This window comes from Amblyomma americanum, chromosome 10, assembly GCF_052857255.1.
Source record: "Amblyomma americanum isolate KBUSLIRL-KWMA chromosome 10, ASM5285725v1, whole genome shotgun sequence".
Taxonomy (NCBI): domain Eukaryota; kingdom Metazoa; phylum Arthropoda; class Arachnida; order Ixodida; family Ixodidae; genus Amblyomma; species Amblyomma americanum.
The window spans coordinates 120,356,527-120,376,663 of record NC_135506.1 but is presented as its reverse complement, the minus strand read 5'-3'; the positions used below and the strand labels follow the sequence as shown (position 1 = coordinate 120,376,663).

The following is a 20,137-nucleotide window of genomic DNA, read 5'->3' as shown; positions in this document are numbered from 1 at the left end:
AGGCGGCACTGCAGTCTCTACTGTTACCTCTACGACGCGGACCGCACGAACAAGTGATCTTCCATATTACAGAGACGTTACACCATATCAGTGATGCCGGCCATGAAATAACGTTTCAGTGGCTTCCAAGTCACTGCGGGATTATCGGCAATGAACGGGCGGATCACGGTGCCCGCTCAGCCCATACTGAGGAGCGCCACGTCCCAATTCCTCTTTCTAGAACTGACGCGGCACGGAAGCTCCGCCTACTTGCTCGGCAGTGCACCGAGTCGTAATGGAATGAGCCACATTTAAGAAATACGCGACTGTACTCATTTGATCCAACATTAAGTCTTCGAGCGCCATCACAACTTCGCCCTAGAGACGCCACGCTTTTATATCGACTTTGGTTGGGTGTTGCCTTTACTAAAGCCTATGCCTTCCGCATAAGGGTGACCGACACCCCAACCTGTGACCACTGCGGTCATGAAGAATCAATTGGCCATATATTGTGCTCCTGCCCGCAGTACAGTCCACAGAGGGCATGCCTTAGCCACGAACTTGACCAACTGGACGACCAACCGCTATCCGAAAAAGGAATTCAACAACATCGAAAGGACCTACCGTCGCAGAAGAAGGCCGTGCAAGCACTTTTGCGCTTCTTACAATCTACCAGCCTGTGTGAAGACTTGAACTGGAACGCCTTGCGTGTGTGTGTCTCCATGTGTGCACGTTCCTTTTTTTTTGCGTTTTCCTCTCTGTCATCTTTCTAACCCCTATCCACTATCCCCATTGTAGGGTAGCAAACCGGAGACTCACATCTGGTTAACCTCCCGGCGTTTCCTTTTCATTCTCTCTCTTTTTACATGTTTGAAATTTTATTGACGTTTACGAGCTCGGGATCCAGTTATGAAAAGTTTGCAATACAAGAATGCTTTTCTCACAATAGAAACCTATGCGCTCCGAGCTGAGTCTGAAAACTCGGCCTGAAATGACCCCACCTGACTACAAAGACCGTATGAAAGACAGCCACTGCTGTGCGCAGTTCCTTGCTGTCCTTTCTTCTCTGTATCGGTTGCGCAGTTCTGCGCTAAACCCCTCGCCTACAAAAAAAAGCGGTTGTCACGGTTCACGGATATCTGCATGCGAGTGCATTTCATCGCTATGCGCAGTCATGGAGAAGATTTTACGTTATATAAGTTGCAAGGAAGCAATAATACTGTTGCCTTGCCTCGCTACTTAGCCAATTGCTATGCAACCCAGCGGATGGCCTATGCATGTCCATCATGCTTCCAGTCATTTCGTCGCAGTGATCTGCCTGACCACATATGAGCACATTTTATTCTGCAAGCCCACGTCCTGAAAAATTTCTGACATGTCTGTACAATGTCATTATTGTCATTATTGTTCTTACTTGCTACCAGAGACGGTCCACGCTGTTGTTCATCGACAGTTTCTTCACTGGTGTTCCCGCAGCTCCTGGTGGGCATGGTCTTCCTGGTGCTGGGCTTCATCAACGTCAACAAGGAGAAGAACCAGCGGCTCGCCGAGATCCTTAACAACGTGGCCACGGCGGCCGTGTTCGCCGTCACGGTCCTCAACATACTGTCCGCCTCCTTCGACACCCGCAACGCGGCCGACGTCCCTCTGTACCAGCGGCGGCCCAGCCAGACCGAGCCTCTACTGCCGCGGTGAAAGTGCCGACGGCCCACCAGTGTGCTGGGTGGACCGCGGTGTTGTTTAGCTCGTTCTCACATCGGTCACGAGTAAAATTGAGCGGTTTGGGAGCTGCACTCTAAGGAACGCGTTGATCTCACTGGTGGCCATCGGTGACCTGAGTTGTGCGCCAATTATATTGTCTTTTTCAGTACAAACTGAATGCAAAAATTATGCCTTGGAAGAGGCCCCCTGGAAATGAGACTGGGACACTTGCCTCTTATTTGTTCTTCTGTGCAGTCATCTCAATCGTCCCCTGCTATGACAGAGGTGATCTGTAGCGGAGCCTTTCGGCACTTCGGTGATCCGGTATCCGGGTGCGTCTGGAAGTGGCGCTACAAATCGATTTTTTTAGTCAAGAATATCAGCATGCCTTTTTAATAGTTTCATTATAGCCCTCTCTCTCTCTTTCGGTTGTTCTGGTTACTTGCCTCGAGACTTTCTCGAAGGAACACTGTCTCATTGAAAGAGCACCTGGAAATTAGAGCATTCACAGTCGCGTTTCACAGAATGCGAAATGTAACACCGAGTGGGAAGTCGATGCAGGAACGATCAAAATGACAGCGCGTCCCGGCCGATAAACTACGCGAATGCGTCTTGGCATTCACTGTGTGGTCTCAAAGAGCAGCGGTGCGCTTGTATAAGAGGACGCTGCTTCGACCTACAATCATGCACTCCATGCAAATGGTTAGTGTGCCATCGGGCGCCTTAAGCGCTTTTATCATGATGTGCATCTGGATTTTTCCCGCCTGAAAAGAAATAATCGGTAGCGTCAAGGTGCACTTGAAGGTGCATTCTGTGATATGACATCATCGGCAACACGGCTGAAAGGCCCGTTCACTGCGCTGGCCTCTGCGAAGCAGTTCGGTGTACTACAGCGACGCTTGGTAGGTGCGCAAAGCATTTAACTATTTTCAGCCACTTGTGGTCATTTACTCGGAAGTCACAGCCAACTTATGAGCTGTGAATCCACATTTTCACTTCATGCACGAGACAAAAGGAATATCACGGGAGTGAACTCGGAATACGAAGTAAAGATTAGGTGTAAGTCCGAAATCATGTGTTCGGCGGTGAGGTTCCCTTTCGTAGAAAGTTTCGGATAGCCTCATGCGAGGCTGCGGTCTGTGAAAGTAAATGAACATGGTCAAAGTTGCGATATTCCGCCAGCAGGAGGAGGAAGGAAGGGACTTTAATGGAGTACATTAGGGCGCCAAGAAAAAAAAAAGTGCTTGCTCCGATGAGTACTGTTGGTCATCTCCGCTTTGTCACTGAGCGCACAATTTCATCCAAGCAAACGGGAAAGCAATTCCGATGACGCGGAGCTGTGAAACATTGTATACGCATGATGGGGCCCAAAAGGCGTTTTCAAAACTGCGCCGGTACCTTTGCACCCAATGGAAGCTGTATTGTTACTTCCACGCATTCGCTCAATTGATGCGTGTTGAAAGACGGGGGAAGAAGCCACGATTTAGGATTTAGCAAACGCCAGGTTGCAGGTTAGTTTACTGAGTACGTCAAATACCAAAGCAGTGGCATGTCACTGTTTGGTATTTTCACTGGTTGGAATTTTTTACCTGAACGTCAGCATAATGTCGCGATGTCTGAATAGGTTCTGTTCTGGTGCATGTTTTTCTGCTTACAGAGAGAAAGTGCTAATCTGATATCCTGCAACCTCCCCGAGAAAATTGTTTTTTACTGAGTGGGGTTGCTAGCTTCAACTTATTAAAAAGCGGCTGGGTGTAGATTTTAATTGTCCTTAAAAACTTAATATTTTGCTTAAAGTGGAGTATTAATTTCCGATGCCTTCAGTATTGTGTTTTCAGCAACTGCCAGCAGTACATGTTTTCGTCCTAAATTTTGTACCGAGTTCGACTTACATCTGGAACCCTATATACTGTTTCGGCCCGAGGCAGAGCATCTGGTCCTTTCACGTGAGTTGCAGATATTGAAGACCACGCTTCACCATGCCTGGAATGATAAATTCGTGTATGGCTTCAATTCACATTAGCTACACTCATCAGATACGACCTTCTGGTTGCAGGGCTGGTCATGTGACCGCACTGAGGCTCCCCCTCAACCCTTGTTCACTTTGTTTTCTACTTTCAACTGCGTGGGAAGTTATAGAGATGCCTGCGCGATTTGTACTACGTGTACGCGTGCATAGGTTAAAGGTATTCTATGTGCAAGGAACTAGAATCTGATATCAAAATTTTTGCATTTTTCTCCCTTCGAGTGTCCCATCACTTAATACCTTTGTGCGTGTACTGCTTGCGAATGGAATAAAAAAGAAGTGTTCTGTAAAGGTTGAACGTGTCCTTAGTCTAGAAGGGACTTCGCCACATCTACCATAAATATACATAGTGCGTACCCAAATTGACCCACGGTTTTTAATATACCATGTGTCATTTCGTGAAAGAGAAATTGGAGCAGTCTTTCTTGCCGTCACCAAGAGAACCGGTGTCTTTTTTACCTAATTTATTTTTAACTACTTTTTCAAATGCTCTATATTTCCATTCAAGTTAACGTATTTATAATTAACTTTCCAGCCGCTGCCGATTGGGGAAAGGCGTCAGTTAAAATTCCGTGCGCCGTTCACAACACCAAGTAGAGCAATTTCTGAAACGGAAACTTTACGCTGAAAGTTCGTCTGAAGCGCGAGGAAGCCTGCAGGAGCCCGAAATTCGCGGCTGCTGACGATTTTTGATATCCACAGCGGCTGCGCACACAGGGGAGCTCCGATTCAGGTGCCATTATACGTGTATAGCACGCCGTCAGGAATTGCTCATCGAAGGTAGTCGATCTCTCCGCAAATATTTCGGTTTCGTGCGTATTTTCGCAAACGCTTTCCGTAGCTGAGAATAACATGCCTTCACTAAATTGATGGCATTACATGGTTTCTTGTTAACGTCGGCGTGCAACTTTGTAATCAAAATTTTTCGTGTATCTACAACACTTGCATATATCATAAATTTATTCTATTTCCAGAGTCCAGTAACAAATGTACTCTTGAGCGCACCAGACAACAGACAGAAATGTTACTTAGGTTTTTACATATGCTAAGTTTAATATTTTCTTCTTAAAGAGTAGGTGCTAGTTATTGGAAATATTTTGCATGTAAGTGATGGGTCACGGGTACTTCGTTATGACAGGCATTAGAATGGGATCTATCCAAGAAACTGTTATGCCTAAAGCACTATCATCTTTGTCAGTGGTAACGACTTTACCACCCTTGCAACAAGCGTCATAGTCTTGCCCAATCTCAGTGGTCTTGCTGGCATCTGGGGCGAGTGGCAGCAGTGCTAGCATGTGATGCACTGGGCGTTGGTCGTTACCTACTGTCTATTCCTTTATTATCGCACTGCATGCTGGTGTCAATGGCAACCCGTCTCCCACTACCTCTTGAACGACGACGCGGGACAGAGTAAGCTGTGACACTTATTTACCTCGTTGGTATACCGGCCACCATATGAAATCATGAGGTTACAGGAACTGTAAAAAAGAAAGGAAATCTGAATTCACGTTCTGTTCGGTGGTGCTTTGCGACCCGTAGGACCCCGCGCCTTGACTTTGGGAGGGTGGAGCATTTCATTAATTAACGACGCCTAACTTTTAAAGGTGAAGTAATTTGTAACTTAGGCGAAATGATTCTGCGCATGTGCACCGCAAATCAACTCAACGCTGACGAGGTTTGTCTTTGCTAAGGCGAGAAAAATATTGCGAAGTGAGCCTTGGTGAACAGAAAAACGGTCGAAAGAGGAGCGAATTTATACCCAACAATTCTAGACAAAAGCATTTTTGCATGAAAAACAGCTTATTAACGCAACTTTTCTACGCAATATCTCACTGTAACAATCACTATATCCGCAGATCTCTCGCCGACAAGCTTGCGTTTTTTTTTTCTTAATAACGCTTTTGCTACCGCCAAAAGCTTTCCCCATTGGTTTTCTAGGGCACTCTTAACTGCTCGATTCCAGGGATGGAAAAACTTTAAAACTAATATTTTACTACATATCGGAAGAATGTACCATTAACTTCAAGCTTTCCATAACAGTAACTTACAATTTTCCAATATCTAACATTTTTGTCCAAGAATGTTGGACATGCATGCGTGCCACTCTATTCGGCACTGCGCAGCGCGAGTGTCTTTTATAAACTTAAGCATTTACTTGTTGCAATTAGTTATTCGTAAGTACTTATGAAATGAACAAGAGGAATTGCTGCTTCCGTTCTTACTGAAAATTTCAAATGCTTTTGTTGCTCCCTTAACAGTTTTGCCCTAGTTTTATCGCACACTGGAGTCATCTGAAAGTGCAGAAAAAAAAAAAGAAAAGCTTTATCGCCGGTTAGCGCGAAGACAATAGGAAGAAAGTTCAGCAGTACATCAAGCAGCGACTGTTCCTCCAAGCGATTTGGTGCCCCTAAAAGCGCCGCTCACAGAACAGTAAAGCAAATGAAGAGTTTTGGAAGGCAGAAAATTCACACGCTTTCTTTGGAACCTAAATGGTGTAATCTTTCCGGCCATAAGCTTGATTATTACTACAACCCATTCTGACAATGAAGCAAGCGCTGCTCGGCCTAGCCTACAACTGAGCCCAAGGGCTCGTGTTCAGGTAGTGTGAACCAATTTTAATGGCATGCCCGGTCGACGGAAACAAAGTGATAGAGATACAAGTATGACACTAAAACAGAAAAAAAAGTTTAGAAGGCAGGAACTTAAAAGGATCGCGAATAGAGAGGATACACCAGGTGTTTCATGGAAGCCCGCCACTAGTTTTTGACAATACTTTTTGAGGTAGACATGCTTATTGCGCCATAGTAATACCAGTGTTGGCGGACGGGAAGAAACTGGCGGATAATGTTAACTAGAAAAGTGAATAACCAAATTTGAATAGCTAGTTTTTTAACTATTACTCATAGTAATAGTCATATCAGTTTTTAGAATTTCGAAAACTCGATTACACTTGCCGCTGTAGCTCAGCAAATCTGTGTTTTAATCTGCGTTTTTATGGAGGAAAAACGCTAAAGCGCCCGTGTGCTGTTCGATGTCAGTGCACGTTAAACATCCCCAGTTGGTCAAAATTATTCCGCAGCCCTCCACTACGGCACCTCTTTCTTCGTTTCTTCTTTCACTCCCTCCTTTATCCCTTCCCTTACGGCGCGGTTCCGGCGTCCGCCGATATATGAGACAGATACTGCGCCATTCCCTTTCCCCCAAAACCAATTATTATTATTATTAATCTGGCAATTCCAAAACTACGAACCTGCGCAGAGCGACTTCCATCAAATAGCGTCGCTCTGTGGCGCACGCGGTTCACGTCACATCCTATGCACCGCCCGCGCTGGACCAGCCACGTGGCGAGCTGCGGTGACCTACGCCACGTGTGCCACGTGCGCTCCTGTGATTTCTCAACATTTTTATTTGATAATCAGATCACATTCTTTAGAGTCCTCTACTCAAACTATTGACTATAAGTATTCTAAAACAGCAGAGACCCGGAAAACGAATTTCGGTTTCGGCTTAACTATGACGTCACGACGTACCAACCTATGACGTCTGGATACTGTCCCAAAACGTATCGTGTGCGAGTTAATTGGTTAAAATGGCGACCGTAAGCGACAGCTTAATTGTGTCATTGTTTGTCTCTGGTGATCGAATACGAGCGCGAAATTTTATCCTTCAGCAAACGCAGAGCGAACATCAACGAGCGTGCCAACCTCTGACGTCACACACGCAAGGTTGCCGGTAGAAATCGCTCTGGCTGAGGCCACGAAATGTAAAATTTTAAAATTCATTTGCGCCGTAAGACGTCGCTCTGCTGCGAGGTTTGGCAGAAGTGATCAGAAAACTCCAAAGAATTTGTTAAAGTTTCATTAAAATCCGTAGAGGTTCGAAAACGCAGGAGCTGCCCTTGCATGCTCTGCAACTATGACTACTTATTCAGTTGATCTTCTGTTGCTCACAGGATCCTTGCACCAGGCGAAAAACGTTAGAACTGCCTAGACTTTGAAGATAATCCAGACCGGAGCTCCCTGTGTGCAAACAACATCACTTCAAGGGTTGTAGATTATGGTGTGTGAAAGCTCCCATTTTGACATCTGCCCATGGATGGCTCACACGTGCCACGCTCATGAGGCCTTTTTTTCGCTATTGCATCCAGCCGCCACGACGCCAGCAGCCAAATGTTTTGCCCACCGCATACTACACCTGCTCTGGTGACGCAGGCTGGGATCAGGTTCATTGATGGACCAAATTTGATTTCGCTCAATTATACCACTCCGCTTTACCTGGCCGGGCAGATTTCTGATTAACGTGCTTTCCTTCCGGAACGTTTTTTCGGCTCTTGCACACAAGTAACCATTCTCAGCACTGCACACGCACGGCCCCTACTGAGGCCTCTGGCTGGAGATCCGACCAATTGCGCACACGTTACCGACCGCAGCATTCGTTACAACAATGAGGAAGAAATCGAACCGGTCTCGAAACCTGTAGATATTTGGCCTAGGCTACAACGTACGTATCAGTCGATATGACATCTGGAACATATATAGGCTAGAGCGCCGGTGCACGAGCGGCTTGCGTTGCCTTGGTTGCCGAAAAAATTTGGCTGCTGGTCGCGCGACACCGAGAATTATTGCTCGCGTTAGCGGCAGTTAAGAGCTGTATATTTCTGAGTGCTGTTGAATTGTAGCGGGGTGAACCGCGCTTACCTCGGTTTCTTCGCTTTTGGAATGAGCAAAAAGGGCAAAAGTTGTGTTTACGGATCATATATCTCTAAGCGATTTTTCGTCCTTTCGGGCCTAACTACGCCCGTTAATCCCTGACGATGCCTCTTGGCTAACGAAATGACTAACGGCTGGAAGAAGCGTGCCGCGCTCCGATTTCAAGGACTATGTGTTGAACCCGGAAGGATCAGGAAGACTAACCGTTCGCCTGTATTTGCAGTTATGGCGACCTCCCCCCGTCCACCAAAGCAGAATATGTTAATGACTAAAACCAGAGCACGGCCACCGCAACCGTCACTCAATAAAGCAAGCAAACTGTGTCCGATGGAAGAAGCTCGCCTCGCAACTGCAGTAACGCGATCGGCGGCTGGCGGGGAGAGACGCCGCGCCGTCGGGAGGTTGGTGCTATGGGAGCCGGGTGAAGGCGACGAAAGACGGAGAACTAAACCGTAATTCCTATTTCGTCCACCAATTTGGATTTACTACGTTTACTATGCGACCTCAGCGGCGTTACTAAGTGCTGATGGGAATGGGATGTGCAACACCTGCGCATCAAGGAAGTCCGACGACCCTCCGAAGTGAAATGCTGAGTGCTCCTTGGCACGTACCGGGCAAAATATATAGCGTAATATCACGGCGCTTTGCCTCTGCTAGCGCCCCTTCTGCATTTCAGCTTGTATTGTGTTCTGGCATCGGCCGCTTTACGGACACCCAAAAGCGCTCCGCGGTCTCGTTGCATGCGTCGGCGGAGAGGTATACGACCGTCTGCGATACTTGCTGGCGGCAAACGAGCATCGGTATGACTCGTATTTGTGGTGCGCAACAGGTGGCTGGCCTGGGACGTAAGTTATTCTACAAGGCTTGTATAACGATACAATTAACTCTGCCTCTTGTGTATAGAGGGCCCTACAGTTAGTAGGTATCACGAGCACCATCTACATTCATCTGGATATATACATCGTTGGTTGGAATAAACGGGGGATTTGGATGGCACGCCGCCGCCCATGGAACATCGCGTCTTCACTCTGGCGTCGACACCTCGACACCAGCACATACTGGCGCAGTCGGCATCCGACGGCTTCACGTTTGGGCATCTTGACTATAGGACTGCGGCTAGTCACGCGCAGGAGTCGTGTCAGGCGTGATGGATTCATTTGCGCTACAGCCAGTGGCCCTTTTTCTGGAAGTGCCTGGACAACCGCCTGTACCTGGCACCAGTGGAAGGAGGACTTCACGAATTTTCTACAAGCTACAGGACTGGACGAGAAGTGACAGCTTCGGAAGAGGGCAATTCTGCAACAATGTCTAGGTGTTGAGGTCGTCAGGTTTTCCGCATGCTGACTCCGGGACCGAAGACTGCGAGCGCCGCATCGGATTTGCTCGGCCAGAAGTCGGAGGAAGCGAGTGCTACTGCGAACGTTTATGATGAAGCACTCGGCCTGCTGGAACGCCATTTCACAAGTACTCTGAGCGTCCTCGTTGAGCGCCGCAGGTTCACGCTGCGACGGCAGCTCCCAGATGAACCGATACGCGAATACGTCACAGTTCTCCGACAATTGGCGAAGACCTGCGACTTCGGCGACTTTCTTGAGGCAGCTTTGCGTGACAAGGTTGTCGATGGCGTTCGAAGTACAGAATTGCGATAGAAGCTGCTGTTTAAAGGGTCGGAACTTACGCTGGATGAGGTAGTCGACATTCTGCGGGCGTATGAAGAGGCATTAGACGGCGCCCACTGTATGAGGACGGTTACGACGCTTCCCATGTCCAGCGAGTGACGGAGGCAAAATGTCAACCGCTGAAGGGCGGTTCCTCAGGTTTCTCGTCAGGTCCGGTGCGCAGGTGCTACCGGTGCGGCTCAGCAGGACACCTGGCCAACTCTCGGGAATGCAAGGCGCGTGGGAAGCGTTGCGCAAGGTGCTACAAGATTGGGCATTTCCAAGTAGTATGTGAAGGCAGCGGAGAAGCAGAAGTGCGAGCTATTCGAGATGAAGACTGCACGGAGGTAATGGGCGTGCTGACAGTGACGCAGGCGTAGCGGGGGACTCTAATCGCAGATGTGTATGCCGAGGACGAACCAGTTCAGCTGCTGATAGACACTGGCTCAGCTGTGTCCATTTTACCACATCATGTATATCAAGAAAAGTTCACCTGCCGATTTGCTTTGGGTCCTGCTGTAGCGACGCTGCGGGACTTCTCTGGCAAAAGGCTTACGGTCATCGGTTGCTGTGCGCCCAAAACTAGTCATGGGAGTGTGTGGGCCAACGTTCGATTCCACGTTCTAACACAGGGCATGGCGTTATTGGGTTTGGACGCAGTGCAACAGCTACGGTTACGCATTGATGGAGCATCGTTGGCATGTCGGCCGACAACGGCGAGCACCGGGCCACTACCCCCCGAACTATGTGAGTTCTCTTTTCTTTTTGCCGACAAATTAGATTTGGCGAAAAACGTAGTACATGAAGTGAAGCTGCGCGCCAATGTGAAGCCCGTGAGAGCGAAGGTTCGGCGCCTGCCTTTGTCATTACGAGAGCAAGTTTCTAATGAGCTATCAAAGTGGGAACAGGAAGGCATCATTGAGCGTGTGAATTCCTCGGAGTGGGTGTCGCCGGTTGTTGTAGTGAAAAAAAAGGATGGACGGATCAGCCTGTGCGTAGATTTGCGGGAAGCAAAAAAGCAGTATTGGCTGATGGGTTTCCACTGCCTCATACTGAAGAACTCTTGAATGAGCTGAATGGGGCAGCATGGTTTTCAAAATCGGGCTTGGCATCCGCGTACTACCAAGTGGAGTTGGCTGAAGGCAGTCGAGAAATAACAACGCTCGTGACGCGTGAAGGACTGTTCCGTTCCCGCAGAGTATTTTTTGGCCTCGCCTCGGCCCTGGCTGCATTTCAGTGTATGATGCAGGAGATTTTGAAAGGTTTCAAAGGAGTACTGTTTTACATTGACGATATCATTGTTTTCGGCAGGACAAAGAGGGAACAGCTGAACCACTTGCGTGGGGTTTTGAAACAGATTCCTAAGGCTGGCCTGCAACTAAACAAGAATTGTGTGTTTGAGGTGCAAGAACTATAATTCTTGGGCCACCACGTCAGTGCTAAAAGGCTCCGGCCCCTGAAGTTGAAAGTTGACGCAATTCTTTGTGTACAGCCACCGACTGATATGGTTGGTCTCCGTTCTTTTGGGGACTTTTGGGGTATTATTCTCGTTTTATTCCACACTATGCAGAAGACGTGGAGCCATTATGGCGTCTTCTTCGCAATGGCCAGGAATTCTGCTGGGACCGGAGCGCCGAGGACAGTTTCTGCAAGGCCAAGGCGCTGCTGGCATCGTGCGGGGCCGTGGCCATGTTTGACAGGGCGCTACCTGTACAGGCGACGGCTGATGCCTCGTCCTATGGGCTAGGGGCCGTGTTCCAACAAGTCGTTGATGGGGAGTCGCGCAAAGTGGCATTTGCATCCAGGACTTTGACACCACAAGAACGTAGATATTCTACAGGAGAACGGGAAGCATTGACATGCCTATGGGCTTGCGAGTACTGGAATGTATATTTGTGTTGCCGAAAGTTCATTCTAAGGACCGACCGTCAGGCACTGGTGACTTTGCTATCCAGCGGTGGCACAGGACGGCGCTCGCTTTGAACAGAAAGGTAGTGTGCAAGGCTCATGCAGTGCAACTTCACTGTACAGTATACAAAGGGAGAAACCAATGTGGTGGCGGATGCACTGTCCCGGTTGCCTGTGCCATCAGTGGAAGGTGAGCCTTTGGAGGAGGTAGTTGCTGTGGTGTCAAGCGTGGTTACGAAAAGTCAACTACAGGAAGCAACAGATAATGACCCAGTGTTGTAGGAGGAGATGCAATACATCATGTCTGGCTGGCCAGAAAACAAGGAGCTCACAGGAAAGCTCTTCTTGTTCGCACGCATTCGGGATGAACTTTCTGTTGTGGAGGGATTGCTGCTTCGTGGAGAGCGAATAGTGCCTCCAGCGGATCTCGTATCCAATTTTGTTGCAATTGCTCACGAATCTCCTCCGGGCATAACACCCACGCATGTACAGCATTCGGTACGCTTCGTGCAACTTACCTCGGACCTGACGATTGAAGAAGACGAAAGCCTGGTCTCGTTTGACGTGATGTCGTTATTCTCCCATGTTCCAGTGCACCTAGCTGTGTCCGTTGCTCACCGCTCACTTCAAACGACCAAACCCTCCACAAGAGAACACCGCTCAGGTCGATGAGGTATGCCACCTTCTTGATTTCTGTCTTCGCTGTACCTATTTCACCTATAAAGGAGAATTTTTTAAGCAAACAACCGGAACAGCCATGGTGGCGTCGATATCAATCACAATGGCTAATTTAACCATGGTAGACGTCGAAAGCCAGGCGCTCACTACCTTCAATCCCAAGCAAAAGTTGTTCCTTCGATATGTAGACGACTGCTTTTGTGTGATGGAAACGTCAGAAATAGAAAACCCCTTAACCCATCTAAATTCAACTGAACCAGCCATACCATTTAGAGTTGAACGTGAGCAGCAGGGCAGTCTGCCTTTTCTCAACGTTCTACTCACAAGGCACGACAAAGGCTTGTGGTTCTCGGTATACAGAATGCCAACCCACACGGGACCCCAAGCAGCACAGGTAATTGGCCCAATAAATGGCCTGTATTGGCGAAAGCTGGTCCTACAAAGAGTCAATCCAAAGCCATTCTTTTATAATATTGGGCCAATTACCTGTGCTACCTGGGACGGTACCTTCATTTCAACTCGAACCATCGCACTCACCACAAGGCGTCTGTCATTACATCTTTATTGAGGAGACCGACGCCATATGTTCTTCTCATGAAGAAAAAAGAAACAAGAACCGAGTAGTTTCCGATCTACAAAAAGATGGGTACCCCAGTTCATTCATCCACCGCATCAGCCAAAAACAAAAACAGCTCTATTTCTTCCCCAAGCACACGTCAGAAGCAGAAATGCGCTTGCATCCTATACGTGAAAGGCGTGTGCGAGACGCTGGCTCGCATTCTCGGTAAAGAAGGGGTGCTAGCAACGCACAAACTGACTACCACCATCGAACGCCTTCTTCCCCGCCCGAAAGACCATCACCCGAACGAAAGATCACAAGGCGCTGTATACAAAATCCCCTGCCCGACCTGCCTGGCCTCGTACGTAAGGGAAACGAAGAACTTCGCGGAAAGAATGAGGCAACACAAAGTGGACGTCCAACAAATGAACTGTCAGCGCTGTGGCCGAACACTGCGAGGCATGCGGCCACCGAATTGCATTTGACGGCAATTATGTACTGGAAACCGAAGCCAACCCACGCAGGAGGCTTCTACTCAAGTCTTGGTACATCCGACAGACACGGAAGAATGTTAATCGCTCCCTAGGGACACTTCCCTCTTCTTACATCCATGGTTTGTGGTCACTGACCCAGAAGTCTTCAACACGAGGGCTTAAAAGCCAAGCTGCGCCTCGCCCGCAATTGCACCATGAAGAAGAGACCGAGCCGGTCTTGAGACGTCGTGTTTTTTCGAAAATTAACTTGGTTGGCGTCAGTCATCTTTCTACTAAATTAAATTTCCCAACCAGACAGACTTCTGTCAAATGTTTTCTTTTGAAGCTGATTTGAACTAATTTATAAAGCATTTTATGTAGAGACGTTCACCACCTCTTCAGGGCTCTTGGCCATGTAATAGCGTCTTATTACAATGTGTGGCAAAGTGCTGACAGTAGTGTCTGTCTACATCTACGGCAGGGCCTACTGTAGGTTACAATGAATGCCATCAATGGGCAGTAGCTGACAAGAAAGATTACCGCACCTATGTCCTCTTTTCTGAAACAACTCTTTAAAACCCCTTGAACCGCTACATTTCGATGAGCACTGGAAAAGGTATGAGTGGGCACATATTTCCACACGGAGGCTATAAAAACACATGGCCGGCCAAACTAAGCTATCAAAATATGCATGATTATGTCACATAAACATGCATAAATTGCGTGTGTACCAGTGCTGGAACGTGAGCCAAGGTGCGGAGTTGGGCCACTGCATCTGGCACTCCAACCAGCACCAGCCATGAGCAGAAGGGGCCATTTTCGTAGAATCTCACTACCATGTGGCCTGAGAGATGGGGCACCCAGATGAATGTGTGCATGACCGTGCAATACAGGAAGCATCCCTTGTGTGTGAAAAAAATGAGTATTTGTTTCATCTGCTTGTGTTCTGTTGAGAATTGCTTGTAACATTTGTCTCTGTCACTCTAATGTGATATTCAGATGCAGGGACGAAATTAGTCTTTCAATATGGACTCACTCTAAATTTCATTCCAGGGCAGCACATGTGTAAGCCAGTCGAACTCTGCTAGATAAAAGAGTTGGCTTTACTTGGCCATGACTTGAAGTAGTGCAGCTGTTGGCTCTGTTTGGTTCCTGTGGGTAGTTTGTCATGTATGTTTCACTAATACTTCAGTTGTTAGTCTAGCCGTCGTACTTCATTCTCATCACCATGTGCTGTCATTTGCACTGGTTATGATATGCTGTCCCAAAGCCTGAATTTATGTCCGTGCTCTGAGATTGAATGGTTCACTACAGGCTAAACTTGATGGAATGAATATAGCTCAAATAGTCTTACAGAGCACTGTGAAAGGCAACTTATTATCAAAGGTAAAGAAGCAGGAGTAAGGGTTAAGCTTATTCTTCTTTTGCCCAGTGTGAGAACTTGTAGATCTTGCCTACTACTGCAGAGCAAGGAACTCAATAGCTTTATAAGCCTGTGTGATTTATGTTGTCAAGGAAGCATAATGATGTAGTCGTGATAGATAGATAGATAAAGAGGAGGAGGGAAAGACAGGGATGTTAACCAGAAAGGGGTTCCGGTTGGCTACCCTGCACTGGGGAAGAGGGATTAGGGGGCTAAAAGGAGGAAGAGAGAAGGGGAAAAAGGCATAACACACACACACGCACAACGCTGTCACAATTTGTCACTCAATCCAGTCGCTCTCAAGTAGGCAAAGAATGCCTTCTATGCCTTGAGGGCAGTCGACTGCTGTGGCCGAGGACCGAGGATCGTTTGCTCTGTTAATGGGCGAGGATCGAGGCGGTCCAGGGAACAACACATTGTATGTCTTGCACTCGCAATGCAGGGCACCCACAGAGAAGGTGAGCGATGGTCTCCTCACAACCGCAGCTTTCACAGGCAGGACTGTCGGCCATCGCCATCAGGAAAGCATAGTGGTTGGTAAATGCAACGCCGATCCATAAACGGCATAACAATGTTGCGCCGCGACGTTCTAAGTTACGTGGAAGATGAAGGCGCAGTACAGGGTCCAGTGCCCTGAGGCGGAGGTTGCAAAACTCTCCCGTCCAAGCTAAAAGTGTGAGCTCCAGCGCCAAAGGGCGAAGCCCACACGCTGCGTCAGGTCCTGATATTGGGATCCTCACTGGAAGTCCGTCGTTGTGAGCCGAACGCGCAGCCGCATCGGCCTAGTGATTACCGTTAATACCACAGTGTCCTGGCAGCCATTGAAAAATGATGTCATGACCTTTGGAAACGGTGCCGTGGTACAGTAGACGGATCTCAGCAACAAGTGGTTCCTGCGACCCGCGGCGTAGCGCAGTTTGGAGGGCTTGAAGGGCGGCTTTAGAGTCGGTGAAAACCGTCCAGTCATGTGGAGGTTCCTGACTCATGAACTCTACCGCAGCCCGTAAGGCTGCGAGTTCCGCACCAGTTGAAGATGTTGGATAGGTCGTCTTCACTTTCATGAAGATGGATCTGGCCGATATCACCACCGACCCCGCAGAACTGGTCGAGTGAACTGATCCATCTGTGTAAACATGTATGCGGTGACTGTGATAAGAATGCAGGTGATTCAATGTCAGCTGTTTGAGAGCGGGCAGTGATACACCAGCTTTCTTCGTAATTACAGGAATATAGAGGTGAACCCGCGGTTCATGAAGACTCCATAAGGGTGAGCACGGTCTTGACGCAGGGGTGAACTCCGATGGAAGATATGCGCGATGAGGTTCAATGACTTTGGCGAATGCAGTACGCGGCCTAATTATTGGGAGTGTCGCGAGGTGATGACAGGGAACCCGTGTGAGGTGCCGAATATGTGTTCTCATGGTGTCAACAGCAATGTATGTAGTAACAGGATGTTCCCGGGCAACATGAACAGTTGCTGCTGTTGCTGCACATTTAGGCAGTCCAAGGCAGATACGGAGAGCTTGCGCTTGCACACTTTGAAGAGTCTTGATATTTGTCTTTCTAATGGAACTGAATATCGGAAGACTGTACCGCATGGAGCCCAGAAATAGGGAACGGTACAGTTGCAGCATAGAGCGCACTGATGCGCCCCAGGAATTTCCCCCGAGGAAGGAGAGGAAGTGGGCAATCGCAATTAGTCTCTTTCTCATGGCGTAGACATGTGGACTCCACGAGAGGTTCCTGTCGATGACAACACCAAGGAATCTGTGGCTTCTCTAATAGGGAATGGCTTCATCTTTAATGCGAATGGTGTGGCGTGACATTATTTTGCGTGTGAACGCTACAAGTGAACACTTTTCGGTCGAAATGTTCAGGCCCTGCAAGCGAAGATAAGATGTCAATATCGATGCCGCCTTTTGAAGTCTTGCACGAACTTGAGGACGGGTCACCCCTGATTCCCAAATACAGATGTCGCCTGCATATACCGAGATCTGAGAAGATTGTGGCAATACGTCGACCAGGCCGATGAGAGCAAGGTTGAAGAGAACTGGGCTCAGCACTCCACCCTGAGGTACTCCGCGCGAATTTCGGTGTAAGGACGTTGGTCCGTCCGCAGTCATTACAAAAACGACCTCTCTGATAAATAGCTGCGTATCCAGCTGAACGTGCGGCCTCCAATCTCAGCAGCTTCCATTGCGTCCAAAATGGCCTGATGCGTTACGTTGTCGTACGCGTCTTTGATATCCAAAAACTATGCCACGGTCAATCTTTTCAAACTTTTGCAGTGGTGCACCGACGGTACAAGGTCAACCACGTTGTCGATAGAAGAGCGGCCCCGTCGGAATCAAGACATGAAGGTTGGATAAATCTGATATCGCTCCAAGTACCATTCCACGCGTGTGAGCAGCATTCTTTCCATGACTTTGCCGACGCAGCTGGCGAGTGCATTTGGACGGTATGATGAAAGGTCGAGCGGTGATTTCCCCGGCTTAAGAAGTGGAACCAGACGACTGGTCTTCCAATCATGAGGAACTATGCCAGCAGTCCATGACTTGTTATAGGTGTCCAAAAGAGCCCGTCGAGCTTCTTTGCCAAGGTTGGCAAGTGCGGAGTACGTCACACCATCGGGCCCTGGTGATGATGACATTCTAAAACAAGCCAGCGCAGCATCAAGTTCTTCCATGGAGAATAGTGCATCCATCCGAGAATCCCGTGAGGGCGGAACATTGTTGCAGTGCAGCGTTGCGCCTGGATTCGGAGGGCCTGTTATTCTTGCGCAGAAATCTTCAGCTACCTCAACCACACTGCGCCTTTGGTGGAGCGCTACGGATTTGAACGGGTAGCGCTGTTGAGGGTACGTGCGAAGACCCCGAATTACACTCCAAACGCGTGACAAAGGCTTCCGTGGATCAAGTGTTTGGCAAAATGTCCTCCACCGTTGTGTTTGCAGTGCCTGAATTCTGCGCTGAATATTCTTCTGTATGCGCCTAGCATCTCTTAGGTCTAGGCGCGACTTTGTGCGTCGGTATCTGCGCTCTGCCCTGCGCCGTTGTGATCGCAGTCGCTGCAATTCGAAGTTAAAATCGGTGTAGTTAGCGACCGGGTTAAAGGGGCAGGTGGCGTGTTCCATGGCCTCCTTAATTTTTTGTTCAAGACCGGTAGAGAAGCCCTCTGCGCAAGCAGCCTCCATAAGTAATTTAAAAACTGTCCAGTCGATGCGCTACCTACACGCGGCCGGGAAAAATGTGGAATGGCCGGTAATAATCAGATAGGTTGGGATATGGTCGCTGCCATGGGTTTCTACATCCGAAAACCACCAGACGCTGTTGTTAAAACAACACTTTGAAACGAAAGTCAAGTCCAAGCAGCTGCTATAAGTCACCCCTCGTATATGGGCCGGACTTCCATCATTCAGGCACTGGAGGTCATGGTCAGAGGCGAAGGACACAAGCTGTCTTCCCCTAACGTCCATCCTAACGCCTACCCACATGGTGTGATGAGCATTGAAGTCACCCATAATAACCCACGGAGCAGGTGTAGCTGCCATCAAACCACTCAACCTTCTGGCGTCGAAACGACTTGGCGCCAAATACACCGCCAGTAGCGTAAAGTTCAGGTCTCGGCTCTTCACTGTCAGGCAAACATATTGATTGTCCTCGTTCGGAGGAACTGAATGTTGCACATATGTAAGTTCACGTCGAATGTAGACGATGCTTTTGCTGTATATGTTGCACGTGGGTGATGAAAATGCCTTGTAACCGGATATTCGCAAAATTGTCGGGGTCTTCGGTTGACAAATCACAAGAATGGGGAAGGGATTCTCGTAGACGTAGTGCCGTAAATCGGAAATCCGGGACTGGAGCCCACGAGCATTCGATTGGAAAATGAAAGCTTGCTTGACTTTCTTTTGAAAAGACAGGTGCGAAGGAGCCATGATGCCGTCTACTGTAGAGCCGCAAGAACTGGATGTAGCGCGTCCAGCACTTGAAGTGCGCTATGTGCTGCTGGCGTGTGTAGGCTGGAAAGCATAGCACGCATGGCATTCATTAGTGTCGTGAGCATTGCAATCACTTGCATATCTGGGCCATGGCCTTGATCGTGCCTTTTGGCTGGATCAATCGTAGGCGCTGCACACTGCCCTGAGTGCGCCAACATCCCTGACGCAGTAGGCGTAGAAGGCTTTGGCAGTGGTGGCCAAGTTGCATCTGAGGCAGCAGGTCCAGCCTCACCAAGCGCCGGGCTCCCTTGATTTGGTACGGTTTTTGGTGGAGGCGGACAAGCTGCCATTGGGTTTGGGGCATTATTGTCAAATGTGACTGCTTTCTTTGACGACCTTCGGCGGCGCGAACGACGCCGTCGCACCTTTGCGGCGGCTTGTTTGTGCGTAGAATGATCGCGCAACATTTGCTTCAGTACCGCCCGCTCGGTCTTTAGACGGGGGCAGCCTTTCGAGGAAGAGTCATGAGGGCCATGGCAGTTGGCGCACTTCAAGGTAGTCGCGCGGCAAACATCACCGCTGTGTGACTCGGAGCATCGCCGGCACACGATGGAGTTGATGCAGACGCCGCTCACGTGGCCAATCCTCATGCACTTCCTGCATTGAAGGGGCTTAGGCACAAAAGGTCGAACTGGATGACGAAAGTGCCCAACCTTCACGTACGATGGTATGCAGTCATCCTTGAAGGTCAGCTTTAGGCATGGAGATCTGCCTAACCGCTGAACTTGAATGATGGAAATGCCGTCGGTTGCCGGCTGGATCAACATGGGTAAATCTGCATCACAGATGGCGATATCGACGTTGTAGATTACGCCAGCCGTAGTGCCGCTGTCCTGGAGAATAAGGGGCGTACACTGATGTTGCCGAGTTTTGTGATTGCGGTTAAATTCTCTAGTGAACTTCGCTTCACCACATCAATGGCAATGACGTTTTTGAACGGGTTGATTCTGACATCTTTTATGCCTCCCGGTACAAGGCTCTCCAGATAAATAGAGAAGGCTTGCCTGTTCAGTAGGTTCAAGT

The 20,137-nt window shown here is 48.7% G+C and overlaps 1 protein-coding gene across 7 annotated transcripts in view; it reads left to right on the top strand.

Moving 5' to 3' along the window:
- Positions 1-20,137, top strand: part of LOC144107015 (ninjurin-2-like) — a 68,116-nt gene that overhangs the window by 33,733 nt on the left and 14,246 nt on the right. For 2 of the 7 annotated variants that reach the window (XM_077639999.1, XM_077639994.1), the window contains exon 3: positions 1,456-3,997. The exons of 4 other annotated variants lie outside the window; for them this stretch is intronic. In XM_077639999.1, the coding sequence (XP_077496125.1) occupies positions 1,456-1,674 (219 nt within the window). In that variant the 3' untranslated portion in view covers positions 1,675-3,997. Of the gene's footprint in view, positions 1-1,403; positions 3,998-20,137 lie in introns of those variants that run through there. One more of the 7 variants, XM_077639998.1, reaches the window with a different exon arrangement.